At 58.9% G+C, this 25,058-nt stretch overlaps 1 protein-coding gene across 22 annotated transcripts in view; it reads left to right on the top strand.

Moving 5' to 3' along the window:
* Window positions 1–25,058, top strand: part of MYO18A (myosin XVIIIA) — a 102,949-nt gene that overhangs the window by 69,932 nt on the left and 7,959 nt on the right. For 19 of the 22 annotated variants that reach the window (XM_081805496.1, XM_081805490.1, XM_081805484.1 and 16 more), the window contains 22 exons: window positions 1,737–1,846; window positions 4,944–5,009; window positions 7,894–8,022; window positions 8,738–8,881; window positions 9,267–9,356; window positions 9,487–9,606; window positions 9,798–9,909; window positions 10,323–10,450; window positions 10,669–10,823; window positions 12,592–12,715; window positions 12,811–13,011; window positions 13,573–13,683; window positions 14,155–14,259; window positions 14,524–14,670; window positions 15,070–15,183; window positions 16,531–16,647; window positions 16,829–16,912; window positions 17,340–17,477; window positions 19,795–19,980; window positions 20,324–20,463; window positions 21,320–21,364; window positions 24,549–24,671. In XM_081805496.1, coding sequence (XP_081661622.1) covers window positions 1,737–1,846; window positions 4,944–5,009; window positions 7,894–8,022; window positions 8,738–8,881; window positions 9,267–9,356; window positions 9,487–9,606; window positions 9,798–9,909; window positions 10,323–10,450; window positions 10,669–10,823; window positions 12,592–12,715; window positions 12,811–13,011; window positions 13,573–13,683; window positions 14,155–14,259; window positions 14,524–14,670; window positions 15,070–15,183; window positions 16,531–16,647; window positions 16,829–16,912; window positions 17,340–17,477; window positions 19,795–19,980; window positions 20,324–20,463; window positions 21,320–21,364; window positions 24,549–24,671 — 2,689 coding nt within the window. The remainder of the gene's footprint in view (window positions 1–1,736; window positions 1,847–4,943; window positions 5,010–7,893; window positions 8,023–8,737; window positions 8,882–9,266; window positions 9,357–9,486; window positions 9,607–9,797; window positions 9,910–10,322; window positions 10,451–10,668; window positions 10,824–12,591; window positions 12,716–12,810; window positions 13,012–13,572; window positions 13,684–14,154; window positions 14,260–14,523; window positions 14,671–15,069; window positions 15,184–16,530; window positions 16,648–16,828; window positions 16,913–17,339; window positions 17,478–19,794; window positions 19,981–20,323; window positions 20,464–21,319; window positions 21,365–24,548; window positions 24,672–25,058) is intronic. The other 3 variants (XM_081805497.1, XM_081805491.1, XM_081805481.1) reach the window with 1 other exon arrangement.

The following is a 25,058-nucleotide window of genomic DNA, read 5'->3' as shown; positions in this document are numbered from 1 at the left end:
ACTGTCCCCAGATGAGGAGACTGAGGCTCAGAGAGGTTAAGTAGCTTGCCCGAGGTCACACAGCTCATGAGTGGCAGAGCGAGATTTGACCCATGCGGACCAGCTTCTGAGTTCATGCCTCTCGAGTGGGGTTTCATTTGCCTGGGAAGTTATGGGCTGCCAGATTTCTGCCCTTTTTTCCTTTGATAGGAGAACTGGCAGGGTCCCACCTGCCCATAGCCAGGTCCCCTTGAGGTCCATGGGGACCATCACTTTTCCTTGGCAGTCAAAGCCACAAAACAGGCTCCCTGCCCTGCTCTAAATAAATCTTCGATCTGTCCCCACGTCTTGATATGGAGTTGGTGTTTATTATTTCAAAACCAGATTGTTACCGCTCTGAACCAAAATCAATGTGCTTTACTCAAACAAGCAGATCGATGAGGCCAGCAGCAGCAGGCCCCCCTCCCCTCGCCCAGCCCCCAGCCACCATCAATAGCGCTGATGATTAATTAAGATGCCAGGCGTCCAGACCTGCTATCCTGGCCCATCAATTTAATTGCAATTTAGATACAATCAATAGCTCACTTTGTCTTGGCCCCTCAGCGGCCCCCGCCTCCTGTTTCAATTATCGGGCACATGCATCAGCCTCATCTCCCAGTTGGAGGGTTTCCCGGAGCTAGTGAGGCTGGTGTAGCAGAGCGAGCCCCTGACGGGCTCTCGAGAGCCCGGGTTTGGAGTCCAGCTCTGCCTCCAGCTGCAGCCTTTGTGACCTTGAGCAAGCCCGTCAGTCCACCTCTTCGGCCTCAGTTCCCAGGCCTGGAAGATGAGTTGGATCTGGTCTAAGACCCCTTTTCCGTTTGAAATTCTGTGAATGTGTATGAGTGGGTCTCTCAGTCCTCCACTGTGGGCTCTGGTGCCCTCAGGTGGCTCAGGGTAACCTCCTACCAGCCACCATCCCGACCTTGCTCCAAGCCAGAAGTCATCTGACCTTTGTCCTGGCCTCAAGCCTACACAGCAGGGAGGTCTCTGCTAGAAGTAGTGCTCTTCAGGGAAAGAGAATCTAGAAGTCTTTGGGTCACCCGGTCTAGGGCTCAAGGTCAGGATGGGAGCAGGAAGGGCACCCTTTCTGTATCCTGCTTCAGGGAACTGGGGAAAGGAAGGAGCATTTTACTGAACACCCATCATGTGAGCCAAGCCGTGCTTTCCACATATGTTCTCATTCAAACCCCATGACTACCGTGCAAGGTAAGCAGCAGGTCCCCCCTTGAAAGATGAGGAAAGCAAGAGTCAGAGATGTTGAATGACTCATCACATGGTGCCAAGAGCCAGGGCCAGGATTCTGACCCCAAGCCCATGCACTTTTCCTCTCGGCTGCTCTCTGTGGCCCGATTTTCTTTTTCCTTGTTAAGTCCTGAAGACGTTGTTCTCTCTGGGTATAGCAGAGTCCTAGACTCGGAGGCTAGAAAGCATCTCTCTTCTCCATAGCATTCCTTCCAGGTGGGCAGCTGTCCCCTGTTCGCACACCTCACTGACAAGGCGCTTATTTCTAAAGGAACCCGTTCCCGTTGTAACCTTGCAGCCCCATGGGAGGGCAGCCCTAACTGTCCTGCAGACCCCTGTCCCGTACCCCTGCCTCTTCCTCCCGCACCTCCTTTCCCAGGTCTGCCTCAGCCTCAGGCTCTCCTCCCCCAGCAGCTTCTGCCCCTTCCGGTAACTGTCCCCGAGTGCGAATTGGCTCTGGGCTGCCCTCTCTCTAGGTTACCCTGACCACATGGTGTTTTCCGAGTTCCGCCGCCGCTTCGACGTCCTGGCCCCACACCTGACCAAGAAACATGGGCGCAACTACATTGTGGTGGATGAGAGGCGGGTAGGTCTGGGCCCCAGAGCCCTACCAGACCCCCTTCTGCTCAGACCCCTCCAAGCAGCTGCCCCTCCCTGCCTAGAGAGAGCCCGGCTGGCCCTTGCTCCAGCTCCTGGTTTTGGCCGCCCGGGCCAGGACAGGGGCGCGTGGCAGCCAAGCTGGGACGGTGGGGAGAAGGCAGCCTGGGGCGTGGCCTGTAGGAATCAGAGAAGACCCACCCTCTTTGGAGGCCAGAGTTGGGGGTCTCCGCTCTCTGGTGAGCTGGCCATCTAAGAGCCTCCCAGGAGGCAGATAAGAGCTCGTGTTTTGGGTGTTACCACTGGTAGCCCCTGGGCCCTTCGGCCTTAACTTCCACATAAGGGATGGTTCCTGCAGCAGGAAGCTGTCCAGGGGTGGGGCAAGCGTCCGTCCTCAGGGCAAGATTGATATGGCAAGGCCTTCCGGTGCCAGGGTAAGCTGAAGGCTCCCGGGCCCCTTGTCAGTACAGGTTGCTGAAAACAGGGCTGTCACCCCCCAGAGGCAGCTCCTCAGAGAGCCAGAGGGCTCCTTGAGCAGAGGACGCCTCCTTCCCTGTGCTCTGCCTCAGGCACCCGGCCTGACTCTGAAGGCATCTCAGACCTTGGGATGGCTTCCCTAAGAGGGAGAATGCTCTGCAGAATGGGGCAGAATGGGGCAGAAAGCCCCCTTCCCCTTGCCTCCTGAATCACAGACCCACATTCACGGAGACCTCAAAAACTTCTCTCCATCCAGGACCTGCCAGTGTCCTGGGTGACCTTGGTGTGCGTGTAGATGACCCACCCCACAACCCCCTTCTCTCTGACCCCTGACCTTTATTCCAGCCTCCTACTCACAGCTACACCCAGATCTTGTCACCCCTGGAAATGCTTCACCTCGGAAATCTTCAGTTCCATCATGGCCTTCCCTGCCCACAGCCTCCTAACCTGTGCACCTCACTTCTCTCCTCTCAGGACACCTGCTCTTTGCCTCTTTTGAGACCTCTCATGTCTGGACCCCACTGCGTTTTCTCTGCTCTGTCCATTCCCTTCTGACTTTCTTTTATGCTCACCTCAATGCCATGGTCCTGCCCTCCGGTCACTTGGCCTTCATCACCCTCAGCTCTCCTGTGCCTCCCGGGGCACCTGCCTTGCCCAACCCCCATGCTGAAGGGCCAGCCTCCGGGCATCTGCACTCCTCGGTTTGGGTTTCCCAAGGGCTAGGGGAGAAAATTACACAACCGGGTGGACCTGAAGTCCTACAGGTTCATGGTCTCCAGCCTCAACCGGGCCCTTGCTGTGGCCCAGCAAGTTTTTCATATGCCCCATCCTTCCCTGGCCCCTATTCCAAGCTCCTTCCCTGCTGTTCTGTTCTCCGTCTTTCTCCTCCAGTCCCCCGCTACCCTGCCTACCCAGGTCATCTGCCCAGCAATTGACCTTGCCTCTAATCGGTCATAAAATTGAGGCTCCAGCTTCCTCCTCTGCCTTGTGTACACTTGTCTTCAGGTGCCTTCTTGTTCAGCCCTCCTGTCTGGGTGGGAGAGGTATCCCTTCCCTCGTCCAATCCCTTCCTCCTGTGCTTTGGAATCCATTCCCCGGGGCTCCCTGGAGGCCCGCTCCATCCACGCTAACTGTTCTCTCTCTCCCGTTCCTTCGGCCTCTCCTCCGCTGGCTCTTTCCTCTCAGCGGAGAAACATCCTGCAGATAGTTGCTTGGAAAAGAGCCTCCCATCAGCCCTCTGTCATGCCAGGCAGTTGTCTGTGGCTCGCCTGCCCCCTCCCCGCTGCCGCCACCCATCCCTCCACCCTCAGCTGCCTGGATCCCAGCCCCGACACCCTGGGCCTGGTCTTCTGTCGCCCATCGCCCTCCATGTTGCCAGAGCTAATGACCACCTTACTGTGCTTCTTGGCAACATCTGACTCTCTTGACAACTCTGTTCTCTGCTCAGCTTCCTTGCTGCCGCTCCTGGCTTTGCCTTTTCCCTCCGAGCATCCCTTCTTCTACCTGCCCCTGAAGTAAAGGTCTCTCTCTTCCTTAAGACGCTGTCCTTGGCCATCTGTGCTTTCTAGTCTACAGCCTCTCCCCGGCCAACCTCATTCACACCCATCGTTTCAATTACTACATACGTACTGACGACTCCTAGATCAATACCTGTAGCCCAGGCCTCTCTCCTGAACTTCAGACGTGCATTTCTATCTGGCTGCTTTCTGGGCTTTTCTACCTGCATGCCTCAAACTCAGCATGTTCAGACCACATTGATTCCATCCCCTCCCCAACCTACTCTGGCTCGTCCGTGTCCTACCTTGGAGAGTGGCACCATTATCTGTTTAGCTACATAAGTCCGAAACCCCAGTGCTGTGGTGTCCCTAGATTCCTCCCTGTCAGCTGCCCTGCCCCCTCTATCTCCTTCACATCTCTGGCATTTCCGCCTCTTTCTTCCCTTTGGGTCAGGCTCTAGCCTCCTCTCCTGTGAATTCCTGCAGTAGCTGCCTGAGGGGGTCTCCGTCCATTCTCCCCTCATGTGCCAGTGGGGATCCCTGGAAAATGCAAATCCGATCCTGTCCCTCCCTGACTGAACCCTCCGGGGGCTCCCAGCGCACACGGGTGCCCCACCCTTTGGCTACTGCCCACCTTTCTAGTTGTACCTTAACCGCCCTACCCCCTTCCCTCCTGAACTACCTGGTTTCCTCAGCGCGTTCTCTTGTCTTGCGCTTCCATGCCTTTGCTCACGCTCGTCCGTCTGCCCGAAATGCCCTCTCCCCGACTTTGGCTAGTTCTTCCTTGTAACTGAAGACTCAGCACAAGCTACACCTCACCTCCTCCAGGATGCCTTCCATGGTCCCTGTGTGACTTAGTTGCCTCCTCCTCTGTGTACTTCACTAATTCACTTGTCTCACTCCCCAGCAAGACAACTTATTGCTCTCGTAGTCATCCTTACGTCCCCAGAATCTAATCTAGGGCCTGACAGTGCGGAAGCCCACCGAAAGTGCTTGTTGAATGAGTAATGGACTGCCTCCGCGGAGGCCCGGGAGGGACTCGTGGCCTGGGCGAAGCCCTGTGCGGAGACGGGGGCGGCCCCTAGCCTCCCTGACAGAGGCGTCTCTCTGCAGGCGGTGGAAGAGCTGCTGGAGTCCTTGGACCTGGAGAAGAGCAGCTGTTGCCTGGGCCTGAGCCGGGTGAGTGGTCACTGCAGGAGGGCGGTAGGGCCCGGCCCTCACTCTCTGGTCGCCCTGTCCCAGTGGCTGGCCCTCCCCTTCTGACTTCCCTTCCTCTCAATAACCGACTCGTTCAGAGCCATGAACACCCCTGTGACGTCGCGAGGGGGAGTGGGTTGGAAGGTGGCCCTGAACTTGGCCTGAGTCCCGGTGTGGGGAGTGAGGAGAACAGAAAGGAGGAAAGCTGGACAAAGCAGGAAGGCAGTAGGCAGCGTGTTCCAGAGGCGCCCCCCGCTCCCGGGGCTGCCAGGGCCCCAGAAGGCCAAGCAGGATGCAGTGAGGCCGTGCTGCCCCCACCTGCCCACAAGCCCAGTTCCTCACCTGAATGGAACGTGGCGTCTGCAGGGCAGGCACGCCCGGGCCCGGGTGCCAGCCTGCTGCATCACTCCACGCCAGAGGGTCAGGCGAGCGTCCCTCCCACGGGCAGGAGGCCTGCTCGCCTCTCTCTCCTCAGACTGGGAGGCTTGACGGGTGGCTTCCACGTATGTGCTCCAAGGGTCGTGGCGGGAGGAAGGGCATTTGGGAGCCAAGGGGGGGATTCCGAACCTCTCTCCACCTGTCAGCAGGGAAGGAGGGAACTCCGGGTGCCGGGGCTTTGTGGGGAGTGTGAGGTGGACGCGGATGCTCGCAAAAAAGGCTTGGTGTTGCTTGTCTGCTCTGTTCTCTCGGTTCTGTCTTCTGAGTCACAGTCTTGCCCCTTCGCTTTCCCATCCCCTGGCTGTATCTTTGCCTCTGCTGGTTTTCCCTTTTCCTTTTGGCCCTGGCGGTTCCTGGCTCTGTCATTTTCTGTGTCTTTCCTTGTTCTCTGGGTGTTCTGTGGTCTCTTTTTTTCCGTGTCATTTTTCTGGTTTGGGTCTCTTGCTGTGTCTGACTCAACCTCTCCCATCCCCAGCTATCTGCCAGCTCAGGGGCTGCCGGCTGAGCTTCCTCCCTGGGAAGCCTGCTGTCAGAGGCTTCGCTTCAGCCTCTCGGTCTCTTGGGCGGGCTCCTGCGCCTTCGGCAGTCGGGGCTGCTGCTGGCTGGCATTGGGGTGGCACCTCCTCCAGGGCATGTCTTGGGCAAGAGAGGGCCTGTACAGGCCGGTCCTCTTCCCAGCTACCATCTCAGACCCTCTGCTTCATCCCAGGTGCCTGGCCGAGGCGGACGAGCCCCAGGGCCCACTCAAGCTCAGAGAGAAATTAGGGGCAAAGTTGGATATTTGCTCACATCTGATTTGGGAGAGAAATTTCAGGGCCTCTAGGCTGTGGTTGGACTGGCTGGTGAGCAGAGATTCCGTGTGTTCATCGTATTGCTTCAGAGGAGGGGGTCGCAGTCAGAGCCCACGGGACCCTGAGGGTTCGGGCAAGGTGTTAGAGGATCTTGAGAGCCTCCTGATATTGTTTATAAAATTTGTACGGATGCGTCTGTTGGGGAAGGAGAGGGCCCTGAGCTTTCACCCAATACTCAAAAGGACTCTTAACCCCACTAATGTACAGCTGCATGAGAGAGGTCTCAGGCTCCCCGCTCCAGTCCTGAGGCCATCTTTTTTCTTCTCATTGTGAGACACTGAGAATGGGGCCCACTCTCCAGCCCCTAACCCGCCACCTCCCATCTCCTGTCTTAGTCAGACCAGCTATGTGCCCTGACCACTAGCCCCTATGTCTGCCTCCTGGGGGACTTGGATATTCCCCACCCCCTGGTGGAATTTCAGGCTCACACATTGTGAGACATCAAGGCTCAGGTAGGGCTTGAGGCCATGGGAGACCCCAGGCACTCAGCATGAGTGTGGGATTTGGGGAAGCAAGCGTTGCTGAGGACCTGAGCTGGCTTTCTCCTAGGCCAGCCCCAGGGGACTAGGTTTCTGTGCAGTCGCCAGAGGCTAAGCTTTCTCAGCAGAAAGTGTAGGCCTTCTCTCCACTTATTCCCTGAAGGGAGGCCTGGGGACACTGTACATATTGGTTCTGAGTGTTTCCCCTGCTCTTTGCCCCACAGAAGGGAATTTTCTGTGTTCTGGGCAGGGTGGAGGTGGGCACACACCTAGGTGTCTCTTTGCCCTCTGTGAGGATCCCAGAGTCTTCTCTCACCTGTGTATTTCCCCCTCTTCTCTTAGCAGGGAAGACTTTACCCAGCCCCAGTTCGGAGCACCAAAGAGCGAGAGGAAATTCTGGCTGTGGGGGCTCCCAGCTGGTTCCTCTCCTGTCTGCCCTCCAGCCCCCAAACCTGTAGGACAGGTCCCTTGATTGGGCCAGCCCCCGCCCAGCCCCCTGGCTTTTTCATGAGCTGAAACCTGGGTGTGTGTGGGGGGGGGATGCTGGCACATGAAAGAGGAGGCTGTCTGAGAGGAGCCGGACCGGGGAGGGGGCCCCACCCTTTCTCTGCGCACGGCTTCTGGACCTTTCTCTCCTTACACACATTCACCACCATCCACTTGGCCTGATCCCAGGCAGCTGGCACCCACAGTTGGGCCCTCCGGTGGGCTGTGGGCATAGGGGGCACAGACAGTGTTGCTGGTGGTCCTGCGGGAACAAACCGCCATAGATGTTGCTGAGGGGTGTCCTGTCCCCATTTGACTGTGGCTGCTTTATGTCCTTCTTGTCCCAGATACCTTCCCTTTGACTTCCCTCTCCTTTTATCTCTCTTTGAAGTTAAGTTTCCCACCTTACTCCTCCTCTTCCGGAGAAACCTCCCCAGCCCCCGGCCTGGCCCTCCTCCCTCAGCCTTCCTGGGGCCTCTCCTTGCTCCTTCCCTCCTCTCTTGTTCCCTTGGATTTTCAGGTTCTTCCCGGGGCCAAGGACCCCCTCCCAGGCCTGCTGGTGTCCTGTGCCCCCAGCCATCTCCCGCCTTCATCTGGCCTGCTTCCCCACAGGTGTTCTTCCGGGCCGGCACATTGGCTCGGCTGGAGGAGCAGCGGGATGAGCAAACCAGCAGGAACCTAACCCTGTTCCAGGCGGCCTGCAGGGGCTACCTGGCCCGCCAGCACTTCAAGAAGAAAAAGGTGCTGTTCCAGGGTATCTCTGTCCCACTCCCCAGCCTAGATGGCAGAGCAGAGTTCCCGGGGTGGGGTGGGGGTGGGGGGTTCAAGGGAACATGCTGGGGCAGGAGGCTGGTCTTGGGACTATGAGTTATTGTCACCTGGGGGAGAAGAAGCAGGGACCTCCCGGGGCCACCATGCCCTGGGCCAGGGTGGGGAATGGGCAGCTCCTTGGTGCCAGCGAGCCTGCTGGTTATGCCCAGCACTGGGGCCATGGGGCCTGGTCCTGGGGCTGGGAGTGGGGGGCAGCGCCTAGGCGAAGGCGGGCTCTGGATCATAGGTGGGCTCTGGACCATGAAGATTAAGGAGCTGTGTCAGCGACTCCTTTTCTTATTAGCAAGTCCATAAAACAGCCAGCACCACCGCCTCTTGTGTTTCAGCAAGATTAGGTTTTATAGCACATCTAGGCCAGGGTGCTGGAAATAATCAGGCAGCAAATAAAGCAGATGAAATTATTCCTAATGACGGCAGAGTGGTTAGTGCCCAGTGCGGTGTTCCCAGGGCTAGGCTCTCTGCCGCCCACTCTCTGAGGGATGGGGAGAGGCTGGGAGCGAGGGCTGGGTGGCCAGAGGAGTCAGGTGGCCAGAGGAGCCGGGGGGGGGGGGAGGGAAGTGGGGGGAGTCCTGGTTGGGCTTGGGACTGAGAGCCCTGCTGTGCACCACCCTCCCCCCCAACTTAGATCCAGGACCTGGCCATTCGCTGTGTGCAGAAGAACATCAAGAAGAACAAAGGGGTGAAGGACTGGGCCTGGTGGAAACTCTTTACCACCGTGCGGCCCCTCATCGAGGTACAGCTGTCCGAGGAGCAGATCCGGAACAAAGACGTACGTAACAGCTCGGGAACGGCCAAGTCGATGGAAAAGGACTGGTTCATCCCTGTGGGCAAAAAGTCTTGCTGGCTTGTCTTGGGCTCCCAAGCGCTCTTTATTTAGTCCAGAGAGCCAATGTCCTTGAACGATACCTGTCAAACACAAGGCATCCCTCTGAGACGCTGGCTAAATTGCTGGGTAGCCTCTTGGTATAAAATCTCAGGCGTCCTCAGCATCTGGGGAAGGGTCTAGGGATAGGGGCCCCTGGGAGGCAGGGGCTTCCTGTTCCCTGTGTCCTGGCCCGAGCTTCACCGGCTTCATTCACCCCAACGGTGCAGAGTCCAGGCGCCAACCTCCCTCAGAGCCTCCGGCTCACTTTGCCCTCTTTACTGCACCCTAGGAGGAGATCCAGCAGCTGCGGAACAAGCTTGAGAAGGTGGAGAAGGAGCGGAACGAGCTTCGGCTCAACAATGACCGGCTGGAGACCCGGGTGAGTGACTCCCAGCGCCAGGCCGACTGGCCCACCTGTGCGGGGTGCCAGGCCCAGGAGGCCCCCCTGGGGTTCCAGCTGAGCGAGGCAGGCATTTCAACTGGTGGCGACTCCCTCCCCCCAACCCCAGATCTCGGAGCTGACATCGGAGCTGACTGACGAACGTAACACGGGAGAGTCCGCCTCCCAGCTGCTGGACGCGGAGGCCGCGGAGAGGCTCCGAGCCGAGAAGGAGATGAAGGAGCTGCAGGTGAGGGCAGGCCCGTGCTAATGACCACCGTGCTCTGGCGTCCATCTGCTCCTCGCTCCCCCCCAGGGACGGGTGGCCCAGCACCCCTGTCTGCCTGGGGGAAGCACGTGCCCATGTCTGCGTGGCTCTGGGCCGTGGCCGGTCCTGGGGGAGGGACTGGGATGGCAGCCTCACAAGCCTCCCTTCTGCAGACCCAGTACGATGCACTGAAGAAGCAGATGGAGGTGATGGAGATGGAGGTGATGGAGGCCCGCCTCATCCGGGCAGCTGAGATCAACGGGGAGGTGGATGATGATGACACAGGTGGGTCTGAGGCCGGAGGAGCTCGTCAGGGCCTGAGCAGCGAGCTCGGTACCACCGCCTCTCCCCGGGCAACCACAGCTGGGCCCCGGCCTGTCTCCCTTCTGCGGGCTGATACAAGTCTACAGTGACAGAGATAGATGAGAAAGTAGAGGTGCCAGCGAGTGCAGGGGATTATCATGGAGGGCCACGAGAGCTGTGATAAGGACAGGGTCTGAGGGCCACGGTCTGGTGGTCCCTGGGGAGAGGACGGCACACATAGCCACACGCCCTCTCTGCTCTTCTCCTGGCTTGGGAGGAAGCTGTCCTCCCAGAGACCTTCCTGAGTCCCTCTGGCTGATGCCACCTTCTGCCCCTCCCTGTCCCATCCTTCTTCCCCTCCGCTCAGTGCTCCCTTGCCTGCCCCACCCCCACAGGCGGCGAGTGGCGCCTGAAGTACGAGCGAGCCATGCGCGAGGTGGACTTCACCAAGAAGCGGCTCCAGCAGGAGTTTGAGGACAAGCTGGAGGTGGAGCAGCAGAGCAAGAGGCAACTGGAGAGGCGGGTGAGGCTGGGACAAGGAGTGCAGGCGCGGGGCCCTGGGAGCACCGGGGCTGGGGACGCCCAAGGGCAAGCTGTTGTTGGAGTGTGTTCGGGTCCCTGCGTGGCTGCGACCCCATCCCTCATCCCTAGATCTCTCCCTCGCTCGCCCCCCCTTCTCCACGCATGCTTCCAGCCTCTCCCTGGCGGCTGACCCCACCCCCCCCCCCGTCTGCGCCCTAGCTCGGCGACCTGCAGGCAGACAGTGACGAGAGCCAGCGGGCTCTGCAGCAGCTGAAGAAGAAGTGCCAACGGCTGACGGGCGAGCTGCAGGATACCAGGCTGCACCTGGAGGGCCAGCAGGTCCGCAACCACGAGCTGGAGAAGAAGCAGAGGAGGTGGGTCCCCTGCCGTGGGTCCCCTGCCCCAAGGCACAGGAGACTTTCTAGACCAGCCCCAGACAGGGCTCCCTGCCTCCTCCTCCCGGGAGGAAAGAAGGAAGGAGGGCCTGAATTTGGCAGGGGGCCTTGGCGACATGGTCCCTTGGCCTGCAATGTGAACAGGTCTCACTCCTGACCTCTGAGAAGCCCTCAGGCCCCATCCCTACTGAAGGCCTGCTCAGGCCTCGGCTCCGGACCTGCTCCCCGCAGCGTGTGCCCGTTACCCTGCCTGGGCCCAGTAAGGACGAAGCTTCCACCAGTCCCTGTGCAGAAAGCACTCTTGCCCCTCCCTGCCCCTTGCCCCCACCCAGCTCCCCATGTCTCGCTTGCCTCAGCCACACAAACACACTCTCCTGACTAATGTTGTTGAACTACCGTGCCACTTCCATCTCATTATGGTAATGACACAAAGGAGGGGGGCAGCCCTCACAGGATCAAATCCAATCTAAATTAATTTCCCTGGCTGGGGATGGGAATGGGACGCCTTTATTAGCAACACCGGGGAACCCACACACCCTGGGAACAGCAGGGTGCCCCAGGGAGTGGGAAGAGTGGCCTGGTTCCCCTCTGCAGGGGAGGGCTTCTTGGCAGAGGCCCCAGGTGCCTTCATGAAGGGACAGCCCCGCACCCACGACCCTGGGGGTGAGCAGGGCAGAGCTGAGTCCTTCCAGTGACCCCAGGTTTCCCTCGGCCTCCTGGGCACTCTGCTGTCCTCCCAGCTGGGTGCCGCCTGCAGAGTGAGGGGAGCTGGGAGATCTTAGTCCTCCCTTCCAGCACCGTGCCTCTCCGCCTTTACCCCCACCCTCCCATTCACTAGAGGCACCCTTAGTGGGACCCCTCTCCCAAGCCCCCTGCCCCCATGGCAGTGCCAGCCTGGCCTAGTTACCATCTCCCGCGCTCCCTGCTGGGTAACTTATTAGGTTTCATTTCAGCTGCCTGGAGTTTGCTTACCTTTTTTTTTGATGTGGGGTTGGGTTGGGGGGAGGCTTTCAGTTTTTGAAGGGAACCTTATTAGCTATTTGGGGAAGGTGTTAAGAGGAATTTCAGCAATTTGCTCCTTATTTAGAGTCACTGGGCAGGGGAAATAGGAGACTGGGAGGTAGAGGAGCCAAGAAAGAGGCCCCGACTGTGGACTGCAGCTCAGCAGGACTGCTGGCTTCTGGCCGGGAGGGGTGGGGGGGGGTCCTGGTGGGGACACGGGTACTGCTGGGCCACGTGGGCCTGGCCAGGGGCTGGCACCCAGAGGTGGGGGCTAGAGCCAGCCGCTCATCTGGAGTGGCCAAGTGGAACCGCGGAAAAGGAGTTAGATGAGGCAGGGCGTCCATTTCTACATATTCCGGTGCCCACCCTGCCCTCACCCTGGTCCCACATGCTTTGATCTGTCTAAATGGAAAAGGTCAAGACAATGACGGAGCAGAGTCTGTCCACCTCTTCCCCAGAAGCAGTCTGTGGGCCCCTCCTCGGCTCACCTAGTATAAGGGCTCCTTAGACCCACTCAGTGAAACATGCGCTATCCCAGACTGGGTGGCCAGCAGGGCCTCGATGGCCTGTGATGCTGGATGTCACCTCACCGCTGCCCCCCACTTCCGGGCTATGCGAGGAGTCCCCCTCTGCTTGTGTCCTGTCCATATCCATGGCCCTGCTTCCTGGCAGCCTGGGGGTGCTGGAGACCCAGACTCTTCCCTGCCCTGGTGGAGTCACCCTGGCCGTCCCTGCTCCCTCGCAGGTTCGACAGCGAGCTCTCCCAGGCACACGAGGAGGCCCAGCGGGAGAAGCTGCAGCGGGAGAAGCTGCAGCGGGAGAAGGACACGCTCCTCGCCGAGGCTTTCAGCCTCAAGCAGCAACTGGAGGTGCGTGGGCCACCCACCATCCATGCCCCAGCTGCTCCCTCCCGCCACCGGCAAGAGCTGGTCCCAGGCCAGCCTCATCTTCTCTTTTGCTCCAGGAAAAAGACATGGACATTGCTGGATTCACCCAGAAGGTTGTCTCCCTGGAGGCTGAGCTCCAGGACATTTCTTCCCAAGAGTCAAAGGATGAGGCCTCTCTGGCCAAGGTCAAGAAACAGCTCCGGGACCTGGAGGCCAAAGTCAAGGATCAGGAAGAGGAGCTGGATGAGCAGGCGGGGACCATCCAGATGCTGGAGCAGGTGCCGCAGGGTCTGGCCGAGGGGGGCACCGCCATCCCCACAGCTAATCCAGGGCATAGCCAGAGGGGGGCAAGTTCCCACATGTAGTCACTCATTCGTTCCCTTACTCACAAAATGTTGAGTGAGCACCTGATCTGTGCCAGACACAGTGTGAAAATAATTATGCTTTTGTGCGGCTTTCCACAAGAACAGATCTTGATTGAGCTCTAGTGGTGAGGGGCCCAGGCTACCCGGCAGCCAGAAAGCCACGAGCCCACGCGGCCTGCCGCTGAGCCACCGTGTCAGTTCAGAGAGCTAGAGCCTGAAGGCCAAATGGAAAAGCTGCCTAACTGTCCCCACCTCTGGCAGCCTGCTCTGGGCCGGCGTCAGACATCCAGTGAGGGGGGTGGCTTCTCTGGAGAAGCCGGCTGCCGCGGGAGCAAGGCGGGGGCTCAGGGAAGTGTGCTGGCAGAGATAGCCCCTGCTCCCAAGTCCTGGGAGAGCTGTCCATCAGGGCGCAGCGGGCAGGGGTCAGGGTGCCGCTCAGAAAGGAACCTGGTCCCTCCCCACAACCACCTCCAGGCCAAGCTACGTCTAGAGATGGAGATGGAGCGGATGAGACAGACCCATTCCAAGGAGGTGGAAAGTCGGGATGAAGAGGTGGAGGAGGCCCGGCAGTCATGTCAGAAGAAGGTAACGGGTCCAGTACGAACCCTGCTTCCCCCATCAGTGCTTTAAAGAAAGGGGTTTTCTGGTTCCCTACCATAGCCACGCTACCACCCATTGCCATTCTGGACTTGAGGTCCTGGCCTTGGCTGGGATGTGTGCCTCGGGGACTATAGAGAAAGCTCGGTCCTTTGAGGGACGCATGCTCCCTGCTTTCCGGGCAGTCAGCGAGGCTGGCCCGGCAGGGCCTGCCCACTCTGGAACAAAGCCTCCCACTCTGGCATGGGGCTGCGGTGCATGGGCTGCCGTCCCTCCTCCCCCTCCCAGGCTGCTTTGAAACCCTGGGAACTTTGAATTCGGGGTCTGACCCCTCTGGGGTCTGCTCAGCCCGCCCCACAGCTTTCCCAGGGTCAGGGTGGGGGGATCCAGAAGGGAAGGGGCCCGGATGGCACCCGACACTGAAGGGACCGACGGGCCTCTGTCCCCACGGCCCTCCAGTTGAAACAAATGGAAGTGCAGCTTGAGGAGGAGTACGAGGATAAGCAGAAGGTGCTGCGAGAGAAGCGGGAACTGGAGAGCAAGCTCGCCACGCTGAGTGACCAGGTGAGCAGAGCCTGAGGTGAATCTCAGGGATACTAAGCTGGGCAGAGGTAAGGGGGGCCGGGCTCTGTGGAGCCCAGTGTCTTCACATGGAGAATGGGGGTCATTACCACACAGAGCACACCCTGGCCTGACCCCGGCACTGCCTCTGTTGTTGTGTGTTCGGGGGGCTCTGAGAATGAGAGCAGGGGTGAACAGCGGGCGTGGGGAAGACAGGAAGAGGCTCTGTGGTGGAGACCAGAGCCCCAGCTTCTGCTGTGCACCCAGGTGAGCCAGCGGGACCTGGAGTCCGAGAAGCGGCTCCGGAAGGACCTGAAGCGCACCAAGGCCCTGCTGGCCGACGCCCAGATCATGCTGGACCACCTGAAGAACAACGCACCCAGCAAGAGGGAGATCGCCCAGCTAAAGAACCAGGTATCTGGACAGAGAGGAGGTGGTCAGCTCCAAGGGGCAAACCACGCTTATGGTTTTAGTTCTTTCTCTCCCTGCCTTCCCCTCTCAGGGATTCTTGAGTCCTTGAGAAGGAAGGTAACAGGGGAGAGGGAGAAGCCACTCGTAGCCACCGGACTCCTAGGATCTGTGCATGCCAGATGGCATGACTGCCAAGCCCCAGGATGGCGTGGATGGGTCCCCGCACCCGCCTTCCCTGCCCGGGAGACACCCGTGTGTGCAGCCCCAACAGGCCACGGCCCGGGGGTCTGAAGGGAACAGAGCACCTGGCCTCCTTCTCCCCTGCGAGCACCCTGTCCAGCCCTCCGGCCGCCCAGGCCTGGCTGACGTCTCTCCCTGGGGTGGGGGCGGCCCTGTGTCCAGCTGGAGGAGTCCGAGTTCACCTGTGCCGCAGCCGTGAAAGCTCGGAAGGCAATGGAGGTGGAGATCGAAGACCTGCACCTGCAGATTGATGACATCGCCAAAGCCAAGACAGCGGTGAGGAGCCGGGGTGTGTGGGCCGGGCTCGGGGAGCGGGGGGAGGGGGGAGCTGAGGGAGAGTAGAGCGGGGACAGACAGGGGCCCTTCCCCAGCCAGCTCCCTTCACACCAGGGCTTTCTGCAGGGAGAGCGGGCCTCCCCTCCTTCGCCTCTCCCCACTCAGAGCAGAGGCCCAGGAGGGGGGCGAGGTAGAAGAGGGAGCCAGCAAGGGCCCATCTCCCTGTTTAACCACCTGCCTGTGGGAGCTTGGCCACAGGCCTTGACACCATAAATAAAGGCAGCTAATGTGGCCGAGGGATGTAAACAGGTGCCTGGAGATTAGCCGAAGCACCGATAAGAGGATGGGATGGCTCGGGTTCCCTCCCCTTCCCCTGGCCAGCCCACTGACAAGCCCAAGTGGCAGCTAATTAGAGCTCTTATTTAATGCTTCCCTTTTAATTCCCTACCTCTCCCACGGCCCATCCATCGGCCCGGGAATGCATTACTGGGATGCGGACACCAGTACCTCCTTGGGCGGGGAATGGGGCAGCGGGGAGGCTGGGCTTGGCTCTGGGCTCCACGGGCCCCCCCCACCGCCAGGCTGGTCACCCATCTGCTGAGAGATCCCAATCTCCCGGGCTTGATTTATCTCTATGACATTTGTGCTCCTCAGCAGTTTTCAGGTGAGTAATTCAAATTCTTTAATTGTGTTAAAAAAGGCTGTTATAAAATTACCATTTTATTTAAATCCGAGTTAAATTTCTTGGCGGAGGCTTCCCCAGCTCCCCACAGCCCGGTAACAAGATGGATGGGGCCGAGAAGGAGCCAACGCAGTGATTTTGTTTTGGAATTACAGGCTAATAGATTCATTCATTTCCTGAAGCTGCTGTTGGCTGTCTCCTCCCTTCCCCCCCCCCCCCAGGAGTGGACTGGCTGTGGGGCCGGATGGCTGGGGAGCAGGCCATCCCAGGGGAGATGAGAATCCAAGCCAAGAGAGCCTCGCACATTCGAGGGGTCCTTCCCCGAGGCCTGAAGGGGGCAGAGTGCATGCAGGTTAGGGCCTAGATTGCTGGTGCCCAGAAGATGGGTCATTTGTTCTGGGCAGACCTTTTCTGCCTTCTCATTAGCCTTCAAAGAGCTGCCAGGAAGCAGCTGTCATTTAGCCCAGGGTCTGCCTGTGCAGCAAAGACAGCCTTGCCTCAGCTCCCTGAGCGCCACGGGGTCTGGACCCCGCTCCAGTGGCCGCGCCCGGCCCCATCATCACCCCCTTCCCATTGGAGGTGGCGTGGGGAAGTTCAGACTTGCCACCCACTGCCATGAGGCACGCGAGGCCTGATGCCCTCTGCTCTGCCTTGCCTCCATCCAGCTGGAGGAGCAGCTGAGCCGCCTTCAGCGTGAGAAGAACGAGATCCAGAGCCGGCTGGAAGAGGATCAGGAGGACATGAACGAGCTGATGAAGAAGCAGAAGGCGGCCGTGGCTCAGGTGCCCCACCACACCCCGCACCACAGACGCTGTCCCCGTGGTCCTCTTCAGAAGCCCCCACAGGCCACTTCTTTTGGGAGCGGCAGGCCCACGGGCCCCGGCACAGCACTGGGCGTGCGATGTGGCGGGCTGGGGTTTGTGTTCACGGGGGATCCTGCTTCAGCGCTCACTCCTTTCCCAGGCCTCGCGAGACTTAGCGCAGATGAACGATCTCCAGGCTCAGCTAGAAGAAGCCAACAAGGAGAAGCAAGAGCTGCAGGAGAAGGTGGGCACCAGCATCTCCCTTGGTAGAAAGAGGGTGCGGGGTCGCTGTATGTAGGGGCAAACCCCCAAGCTCATAGGATAGCAAGTGCTCCTCTCAGTCGTCAGTAATCCACAGAGCAGCATCAACGCATGTGAAGGCCTAGGCCTGGAGCCATATCACCATAGTAGACATTTTGGCTTCAGCTGCCTCACTTCACATTTCTATTCCCTCTCTGGTCCTTGGCTTTTTCCTTTCTCTCCAAAGGGCAAAATCTGCCAGCGTTGGGCCAGGTGGGGAATGCCTCTGGCTCGGGGCCCCATCCTTCCACCTCCCCTGTGCATCCCTCCCTCCACCTTCTGGTCGAGCACCATGGTGATCTTGCCGGCCCACACTCTGCCCCCTCCCCTCGGGGCTCAGTTCTTTCTTCTCTTCCTGCCCCCACCCCCAGCTCCAAGCCCTCCAGAGCCAAGTGGAGTTCCTAGAACAGTCCATGGTGGACAAGTCCCTGGTGAGCAGGCAGGAAGCTAAGATCCGAGAGCTGGAGACCCGCCTGGAGTTCGAAAGGACCCAAGTGAAGAGGCTGGAGGTGGGTGCACCCTCGTCCTGGTCCGCAGCTGAGAACAGGGCAGAGCCGCCCCAGCGGCTGGAGCCACGCATGCTTGGCAGCTCTGGGCAGGCCGCGGCCGCTCCTCAGAGGCCCCTGCCAAGCTGCCAGGCCAGCTGACGGGGCGGGTGCCTTCCCCCCGCCCTCCCCGCCTGCTCTCTGGGCACCGTGGAGCCAGCCTGCTTTACATTCTGTTTCCGTGCTTGCTTTCTGCCAAGGGACCGGAGCAGCTTAGCTTTCTGTCTTCGTATTTTCCTCCACCATGAGCTCCCCCCGCCGGTCCCCTCACTTGCTCTCTGGCAGGGTCATAAATATGCAGCGGATGGCGCCACTTCTGTGAGGGCTGAAGTCTGTTCTCTCATCTCATCTCACCGCTCGCTTGCTCACGCTCTCTCTCCCTTCCCTTTTTTATTGCCTTTTTTCCTCACTTCTTCCCATCCTTCCTGGCTCTGCTTTTACTCCTCTCTCTTTGCTTGTCTCCATGTCTGCCCCCTTCTTTCCTGTCCCTTCTCATTTCTCCTTCTCACCCTCTCTCCACTTCTTCCTTTCTCCCCATCCCCTCCCTCCTCTCCCTCTGCTCGGCACTCTTGCCTTCGACCCTTCTCCTGTTCCTGCTCGCCCCTCTTCTGCTCTGTCTTGTTCTTCCTTCCACCCGTAATCTCCATGCTCCAAATGCAGCCCTCTCGGTTCCAGGCTCCTGACGCCAGCATGCCCAGCCCCGCCCTCTCCGATAGAGCAGGTAGGAAGAAAGAGGCAGGCAGAATTGTCTCTGGGTGAACACTCCTCTCGCCCTATTTTTAAGTTCTCCTCCCGCTCGAGCTCGTACACTTGTCTGAGCACCGACAGTTCTCCGTGAGAACTGTGTTCACAGGTGTGCGTGCTGAGGAGCATCCCTGCCGCCGCCCCAGCAGCCCCTGAGGCTACAGAGCAGGCTCCAGGGTAGGGATGGGAACAGGTGACTAGGGGGCTGACAGCGAGCATTGAGAGGACAGTAGTCCCCTTGACGTAGGAAGAGAATACGGCGGAACCTCCCAAGACAAGGTCCCGGTCCTCAGGAGAGCCAGGGAGAGTTAGGGGAGACTTAGTGATGCTCCTGTTCCACCCACCACGACCCCAGGACAGTCGGTAATATTTTGATCCCGATTTTGCATGCAGGAAGGGTTAAGGAGGTTGCCTGTGGTCACGGAGCTATCGAGGCGCTGAAGAATCCGTTGATCTGGTGGCTCTGGGACAGATCTGTGCACTTGTCTCCTTTTCTTCTGGGCCTCGGACCCTTTCCTCAGCCCTGTGTCTGTATCCCTTCTGCCCAGAAAGGCAGGATTGTCCTTTAGACACACAAAATGTTAAACACAAACAGCCCTTAGAGATCACGTAGTCTAGTGCCATTATTTTAGAGACTGGGGGGCCCAGAAGTGGAGACCCCAGGGCCCGTCGGTGGTCGAACCGGAAGCAGGTCCTTCCCTCACACCCTGTCCCAACCTCCAGGTCATTTCTTGCCTATGGCCTGGTAGGGAAAAATGTGTTCCAAGTTTCTGGAGGAAGAGAGATGCATCAGGCTTAGAGGGATGGCTGTGTGCTTAGACTGTGATGACTCTTTAGTCTCCTAGTCCAGGAACTCTCAACGAGCCATTTACCTCGAGCACAGGATCTAGCTTCCAGAGCTGCTGGGTTCAGGGTGTCTGAGGGAAGCAGGGCTGACTGTGTCAGTATGGGAAGGCCCAGGCTGTAGCCAGAGCACTCCTCCAAACTTGGTAGTGATGATAATGATGATGATGATGATGATGATGGCACCTTTCAGCATGCCAGTTGCCTTCACGCACCCGACCTTATTCAATCTTTAAAAGACCCCGAGGGATGGGGCGCCTGGGTGGCTCAGTCAGTTGGGCATCTGCCTTCGGCTCAGGTCATGATCCAGGGTCCTGGGATCGAGCCCCACGTCGGGCTCCCTGCTCAGCGAGGAGTCTGCTTCTCTCTCTCTCTCTCTCTCTCTCTCTCTCTCTCGCTCTCGCTCTCGCTCTCTGTTGCCCTCTACCTCTCCCTCCACTGCTCATTCTTTCTCTTTCTCAAATGAATAAATAAAACCTTAAAAAAAAAAGACCCTGAGGGAGTAGGTGTTGTTCTCCCATTTTATAGAAAGGCAAAGGAAGCCTCTTCAGAGGGCTTTTGTTCTTGCCCAGCCACTAGTGAGCGGTGGTGCCAGAGCTGGACCCCAGGCCTCCTGACTCCGGAGCTCAGAGTCAGAGCCTCCTCCCTGTCCCGGCCTAGCTGATGGGCCTCTCTTCCCCACCTCCCTGTCCAGAGCCTGGCCAGCCGGCTCAAGGAAAACATGGAGAAGCTGACCGAGGAGCGAGATCAGCGCACCGCAGCTGAGAACCGGGAGAAGGAACAGAACAAGAGACTGCAGCGGCAGCTCCGGGACACCAAGGAGGAGATGGGCGAGCTCGCCAGGAAGGAGGCAGAGGCGAGCCGCAAGAAGCACGAACTGGTAATGCAGCCCAACCCGCGGGGGGGCCCCCCACCCCCACCCCGGAGCTGAGTGGTTGTTATGCACACACCTCCCCGCTAGGCGGGTGGGGGGCGGACCACAAAGAAACCGGAGTTTAGATCATGGGAAGAAGAGGAACGTGGCAAGGAGACGGTCCAGGAAGTCCCGAAGGCAGGCCCAGGGCCAAGGGTGGGACCCGAGTGTCCATCCAGCGAGCCCAGGCTTGCAGCAGCCTCCACAGAGTTCCTGCCTGGCTGGGAGACACTTGAAGCCGGCTTTTTCTGGAGCACCTGGATGAGAGACTAGCCATCCGCTGAACTGGACTGCCTACTCTTCTGCCTAGGAGATGGATCTGGAGAGCCTAGAGGCTGCTAACCAGAGCCTGCAGGCTGATCTCAAACTGGCATTCAAGCGCATTGGGGACCTGCAGGCCGCCATCGAGGACGAGATGGAGAGCGACGAGAATGAGGACCTCATCACCAGGTGAGGGGGCCTCTGTGGCAGCGGTGGCCCGCACCAAGGCCCTCTGACCACCTCTGGAGCAAGCCATGAGGCAGAGCAGCCGCGACCTCTGTCTCCCTGCCACCAAGCCACCAGCCCACCTTTCCCTCATTGCCAGCCCCCAGCACGGACCCTGTCCTGTATTGACCGAGGGCAGGACAGGTGCCCCCTGGCTGAGACGCCCTCCCTCTTCCTCCCTGTCCTCCCTCCCCGAGGCCTCCCAGGAACCTGGCTCTCCAGCTCTGCCTGCTCACGATGAGTTATTCCCCCGTTTAGCTGCATTTCCGATGGTGCCTGTCCCACTCTGGGGAAAGCAGAGATTTAAGGCCGGTGGTGCCTTGTTACCATGCCAGAGATTCTCTCTCATAAAACCCACCCAGGGAATGGTTCAGGAGAGAGAGAGAGAGAGAGAGAGAGAGAGAGATTTGTAGCCTGAGGCTGAGGAAGAAGTCACAGGGCAGGTAGACCAGTAGCTCTGGGGGGTGAGGGTCGGGCCCTGGAGAAGCTCCCAGGGCTGCCTTGGACAGAACCCCGGCCCCCCAGACCTGCCCCCTTCCCGAGCGAGCGCTGGTGCCCCATCCTGCAGTCAGGTCCCGGCCCACACAGGGAGCCTGCTCCTTCGGGGCAGGAAAGCGGTGCCCCAGGGCAACCCAGACCTCCCTCCGAAGACAGCACTGCCACTGCTCCCACCCCACCCCCAGCGCGTCTCAGCCAGGCAGAGCCATCTCTTGCTGAAGAAAAAGGGGTCCTCAGCGGAGAGGTCCACCTTGGTTTACCCACTGATTTTTCGGTCTTCTTCTTCTGGCCCTCTTGCCCACCATTTTCTTTCTGTTTCCAGTTTGCAGGACATGGTGACAAAGTATCAGAAAAGAAAGAATAAACCGTGAGGACTGGAGCGCACGCGCTCTCTGCCTCTCCCGTGGTGTCTAACCGCCCCTAACCCTGGCTCCCACCCAGGGCCCCTGCTGCATGCCGCACGTGGACACAGCCTCTCACACCTTCTCCGGGCTAGTTCCTCGCTAACACTGCTGGCTCTGTCCTGAGGAGAGGCAAGGCGAGGGGCCGGGCCCTGCGTCGAAGGTGGAGGGCAGGCAGTGAGGCGTGCTCACGCCCTGGATGGGCAGGATGGGGGCTCCCACAGAAAAGGGAGCTCAGCCTCAGTCTGCCTTCCTGAGCTCCAGCCCTCTCCCCCCTCAGAAAGCAGGCAGAGCTGCCTCCCCGGCCTGTTTCCCCGGGGGAAAATCTGACTGGGCTGGATTTGTCCACATCCTGGGGCTCCTTTGGAGCCTACACCGCCCGAAAGAAGCGGGCAGCTTTCGTTTTGAAAAGGTCCACCACCTTCCTGTGGCAGACGAGGGTACGAGGTGCGGGGCATCTAGCAGTTCCTTGTCTGGAGAAGGCACCCAGCCAGCCCGTCACGGGCCGCTCCGCAGGGGCAGGCGAAGGGAACCCAGCCCGACGGGTTTCCTTTGCTCCCCTGCGGGCACCTCGGGCAGAGGGAGGCCCCGGGCCCTTGTGCTGGTGCTGTCCTCTGTCAGGTGGTGGGGAGCCCAGGAAATCCCCCCTCTCTCTTCGATTCCTTCTGTGGGTGGGAGCTGGATGGCGTGCAGAGGCCTGGAGGCGGATCAGAGTGATCCTCCGTGGAGTGGAGTTCGTCAGGGCTGTTTGTTTGAAGGTTGTTTTTTTAGCGTGGCATTGGATTTCCTCCCCCTACTCTCTCCTGCCCGGCAGGCCTCCTCCCCTGGCCGGGGTGGGCGGGCAGCAGCGCACAGGACTCCGGGAGAGCTAATGATAAATGTAATAGTGTGTAACAGTGATAGAGGGCCACTGGAGCCCGGTTGTCACACACAATTAATATCCCCCGCCGTCCTGTCTCCGTTTGTTTGTTCCCCCGCGATTCGGCTCCCAGTTAACTAATAGCACATGAGCCTGGACATATATTGTATTTGACTCAGGGTTTAATTCCGACCATTTAAAATTTCAACTGCCCCCTGAGCCTGCGTGCCCCTGGAGTTTGTTTAGGGGCCTGATTATTTAAGGAAAAGAACCTAAACACCACCTATATGCTTGAAACTAAAGGGAAGGCGAGGGCGGGCAGGCTGGCGTCTCCATCCATTCGCTGCTCTGAATGGAAGGAGGAAAATTCGTATTCTGGGTCCACGACGCTCCGTCCCCTGTGTGTTCCAGCCCTGCCATCCTTGGGCTGGAGGAGCTTCGAGGGCTGATAAGATGCGCATTTAAGATCATCTTCTAAACCACTGCCAGGCATGGGCACGTGCACGCGCGCGCGCACACACACACACACCCCTGTGTGCACTCACGCAGCCGCACTGGGGCGTGCAGTCCTCACCACAGTCCCGCTGATGGCAGAGGTGGTGTGGCTCCGTGCTCAGCAGCTCTGGGCCCCAGCTCCCAAGTTATCGAGCGAGAGCGAGTAAGTGTGCTAAGGCGGGCAGAAAAATAATGTTTCGATTTACTTAGAGATACAGTTGTTATTGCCATAACCTTAATGAAAGCAGTAAACAGTGCAGTATTAAGGGAGATTTATACAGAAACACTTTTAACATGTAGACATAGATTTTGCGATGCATACAGCACCTCCTTTCTAAAGGCAATCAATAGGCTTATGAACGGGGGTGATAAATTAGAGGCTCTGAAGCTAGAGAAGGAGGTTTTTTGCAGGGGTGTATAAATCAGGTGGTATTGGCGTTCCGTGGGGCCCGTGCACCACAGTAAATCTGCCAAGCTCGGACAGGCACGGGGCTTGCATTAGTGGTTTCGGGGCTCTCTGCTAAACTCCCGTTTACCCGGGGCATCAGCCAGCCTCGTCCTTGTTATAATTCTGTATCTGATGGAAGCCCATAAAATATGCCTCTTTGTTCCCCTCCCAATGGGTCATGCTCTCTCACAGTCCCCAGAACGGAGTCTGGTGGTTTCCTCTGTGTGTGTGTGTGTGTGTGTGTGCACGTGCATGCACACACACGCACGCCTGTATGGCTATTTATTCAAGAACATAATTCAGGAATGGGGCTGCTCGTGTTGACACAGATGAAAGGAAATTTATATCAAGGAAAATTAGCATCTCCGTAGCAGAGGAACGTGGGAGCAGACATTTTGCAGAATTCTAGAAGCATTCTCACTCAGAAGCTGTCCCTAAGCCCCCGCTGCTTTGTGAAGGAGTCACCACGACTCCAGCTTCCAAATCGGACTCCTTGGGGCTTTTCTGCCGGTAGAGAGGGCTCAGGCCAGCTTGGCCAGATGCACAACTGAAGAGCAAGGGCTAGAGCCTGCCTGACGGAGGGAAGAGGAGCCTGGGAGAGACAGAGCCATTGTCTGGGACTTTCTGGGGCTCAAGTGGATCTCCAGGACGCAGTTTGAATCCCAGAGCCGTTGCCAGCACCTCAGGAAATGGCGGATGCCCCCTCCTCACCCTTCTGTTTCTTAAGGGCCAGGGAAGTCGCAGGGTGGTCTGGGATCTGGCCGGTTGCACTCAGCGTGGCCATCAGCCAAGGAGCCTCCAGTTCAAGCTAACTGAAGGCATAACGATGCCCTTCTCTCCCCCCCACTCCACCCCCCATGGCCCGCAGTCTGGCTCTCACAGCGAAGGCTCGCGAAACGGCCGCAGCTGTGGCCACATTTCTGGGAGTGGGCAGACAAGAAACGGAGTAGGCCTCAGGAATTAGCATATGGCCTGGGACTGGTCTTTTTAACCAGCGGCCATTTAGCTGGAACTCCTAAGTGGATGGTTTCCCTGTCATCCTCATTGGGTTTGTTTGGCTCGATAGCAGTCTGTCACAGAAAGTCGAATGGGAGGTGCCTCTATGCTCCTCAGGGTCCTCTTGGTGGCTATCATTAAGTGTGGCCTGCTGAGTGGGGCAGGGTCCTCGTGAATGGGGCGCCCCATCTAACCTCCCTTGTTCTGCTCCCTGACTCACTGATATGCATGCCACCCCGCATCCCACCCCCCACCTCAAGGCAAACCTGCTGCCCCTTCAGCACTCCCTACTGGGCCTCGGGTGAGCTCTTCCTCCCCAGCCTTGCCTACCTTTCTGCTCCTCATCCCACAGCGAGGGGGATTCCGATGTGGACTCAGAGCTGGAGGACCGGGTCGACGGGGTCAAGTCATGGTTGTCAAAAAACAAGGGGCCTTCCAAGGCAGCTTCCGATGATGGCAGCTTGAAGAGTTCCAGGTGAGCACGTGGCCTTGAGCTGGGAGGAAAAGCCACCCCATGCACCAGGGATAAAGGAGCAGTGCCTCGATCCCGGAGAGGCCAGGCCTCTGGTCCCGGCGTCTCTAGCCTGGCATGTGTATGCGGGGCCCAGGCATGTCCCCAGCATGAGGAATGAGCACGGGAGGCTCAGTGTCTCCTTAGTCAGGGTCTGCGGCACCCTTGTTTTTCCCAGGTAATGGTTTCCTACCAGGCTCGGGGCTTTGGTTTGCTGCAGGTTTGACTTCATCCCCACTTACTCATTCAACAAATGGTGGTTGAACCACCAGAAAGTTTGGGGCCCGGAATCAAGACTGGAATGGGGCATAAGGAGTCTCTGGACCCCACAACCCTGAACAGGGTTGGCTC

This window comes from Leptonychotes weddellii, chromosome 15 (genome assembly GCF_054177405.1).
Source record: "Leptonychotes weddellii isolate Sample4059 chromosome 15, ASM5417740v2, whole genome shotgun sequence".
Taxonomy (NCBI): Eukaryota; Metazoa; Chordata; class Mammalia; order Carnivora; family Phocidae; genus Leptonychotes; species Leptonychotes weddellii.
Note: the sequence above shows the minus strand (reverse complement) of the source record. Positions and strands in the feature narration are given on the sequence as shown.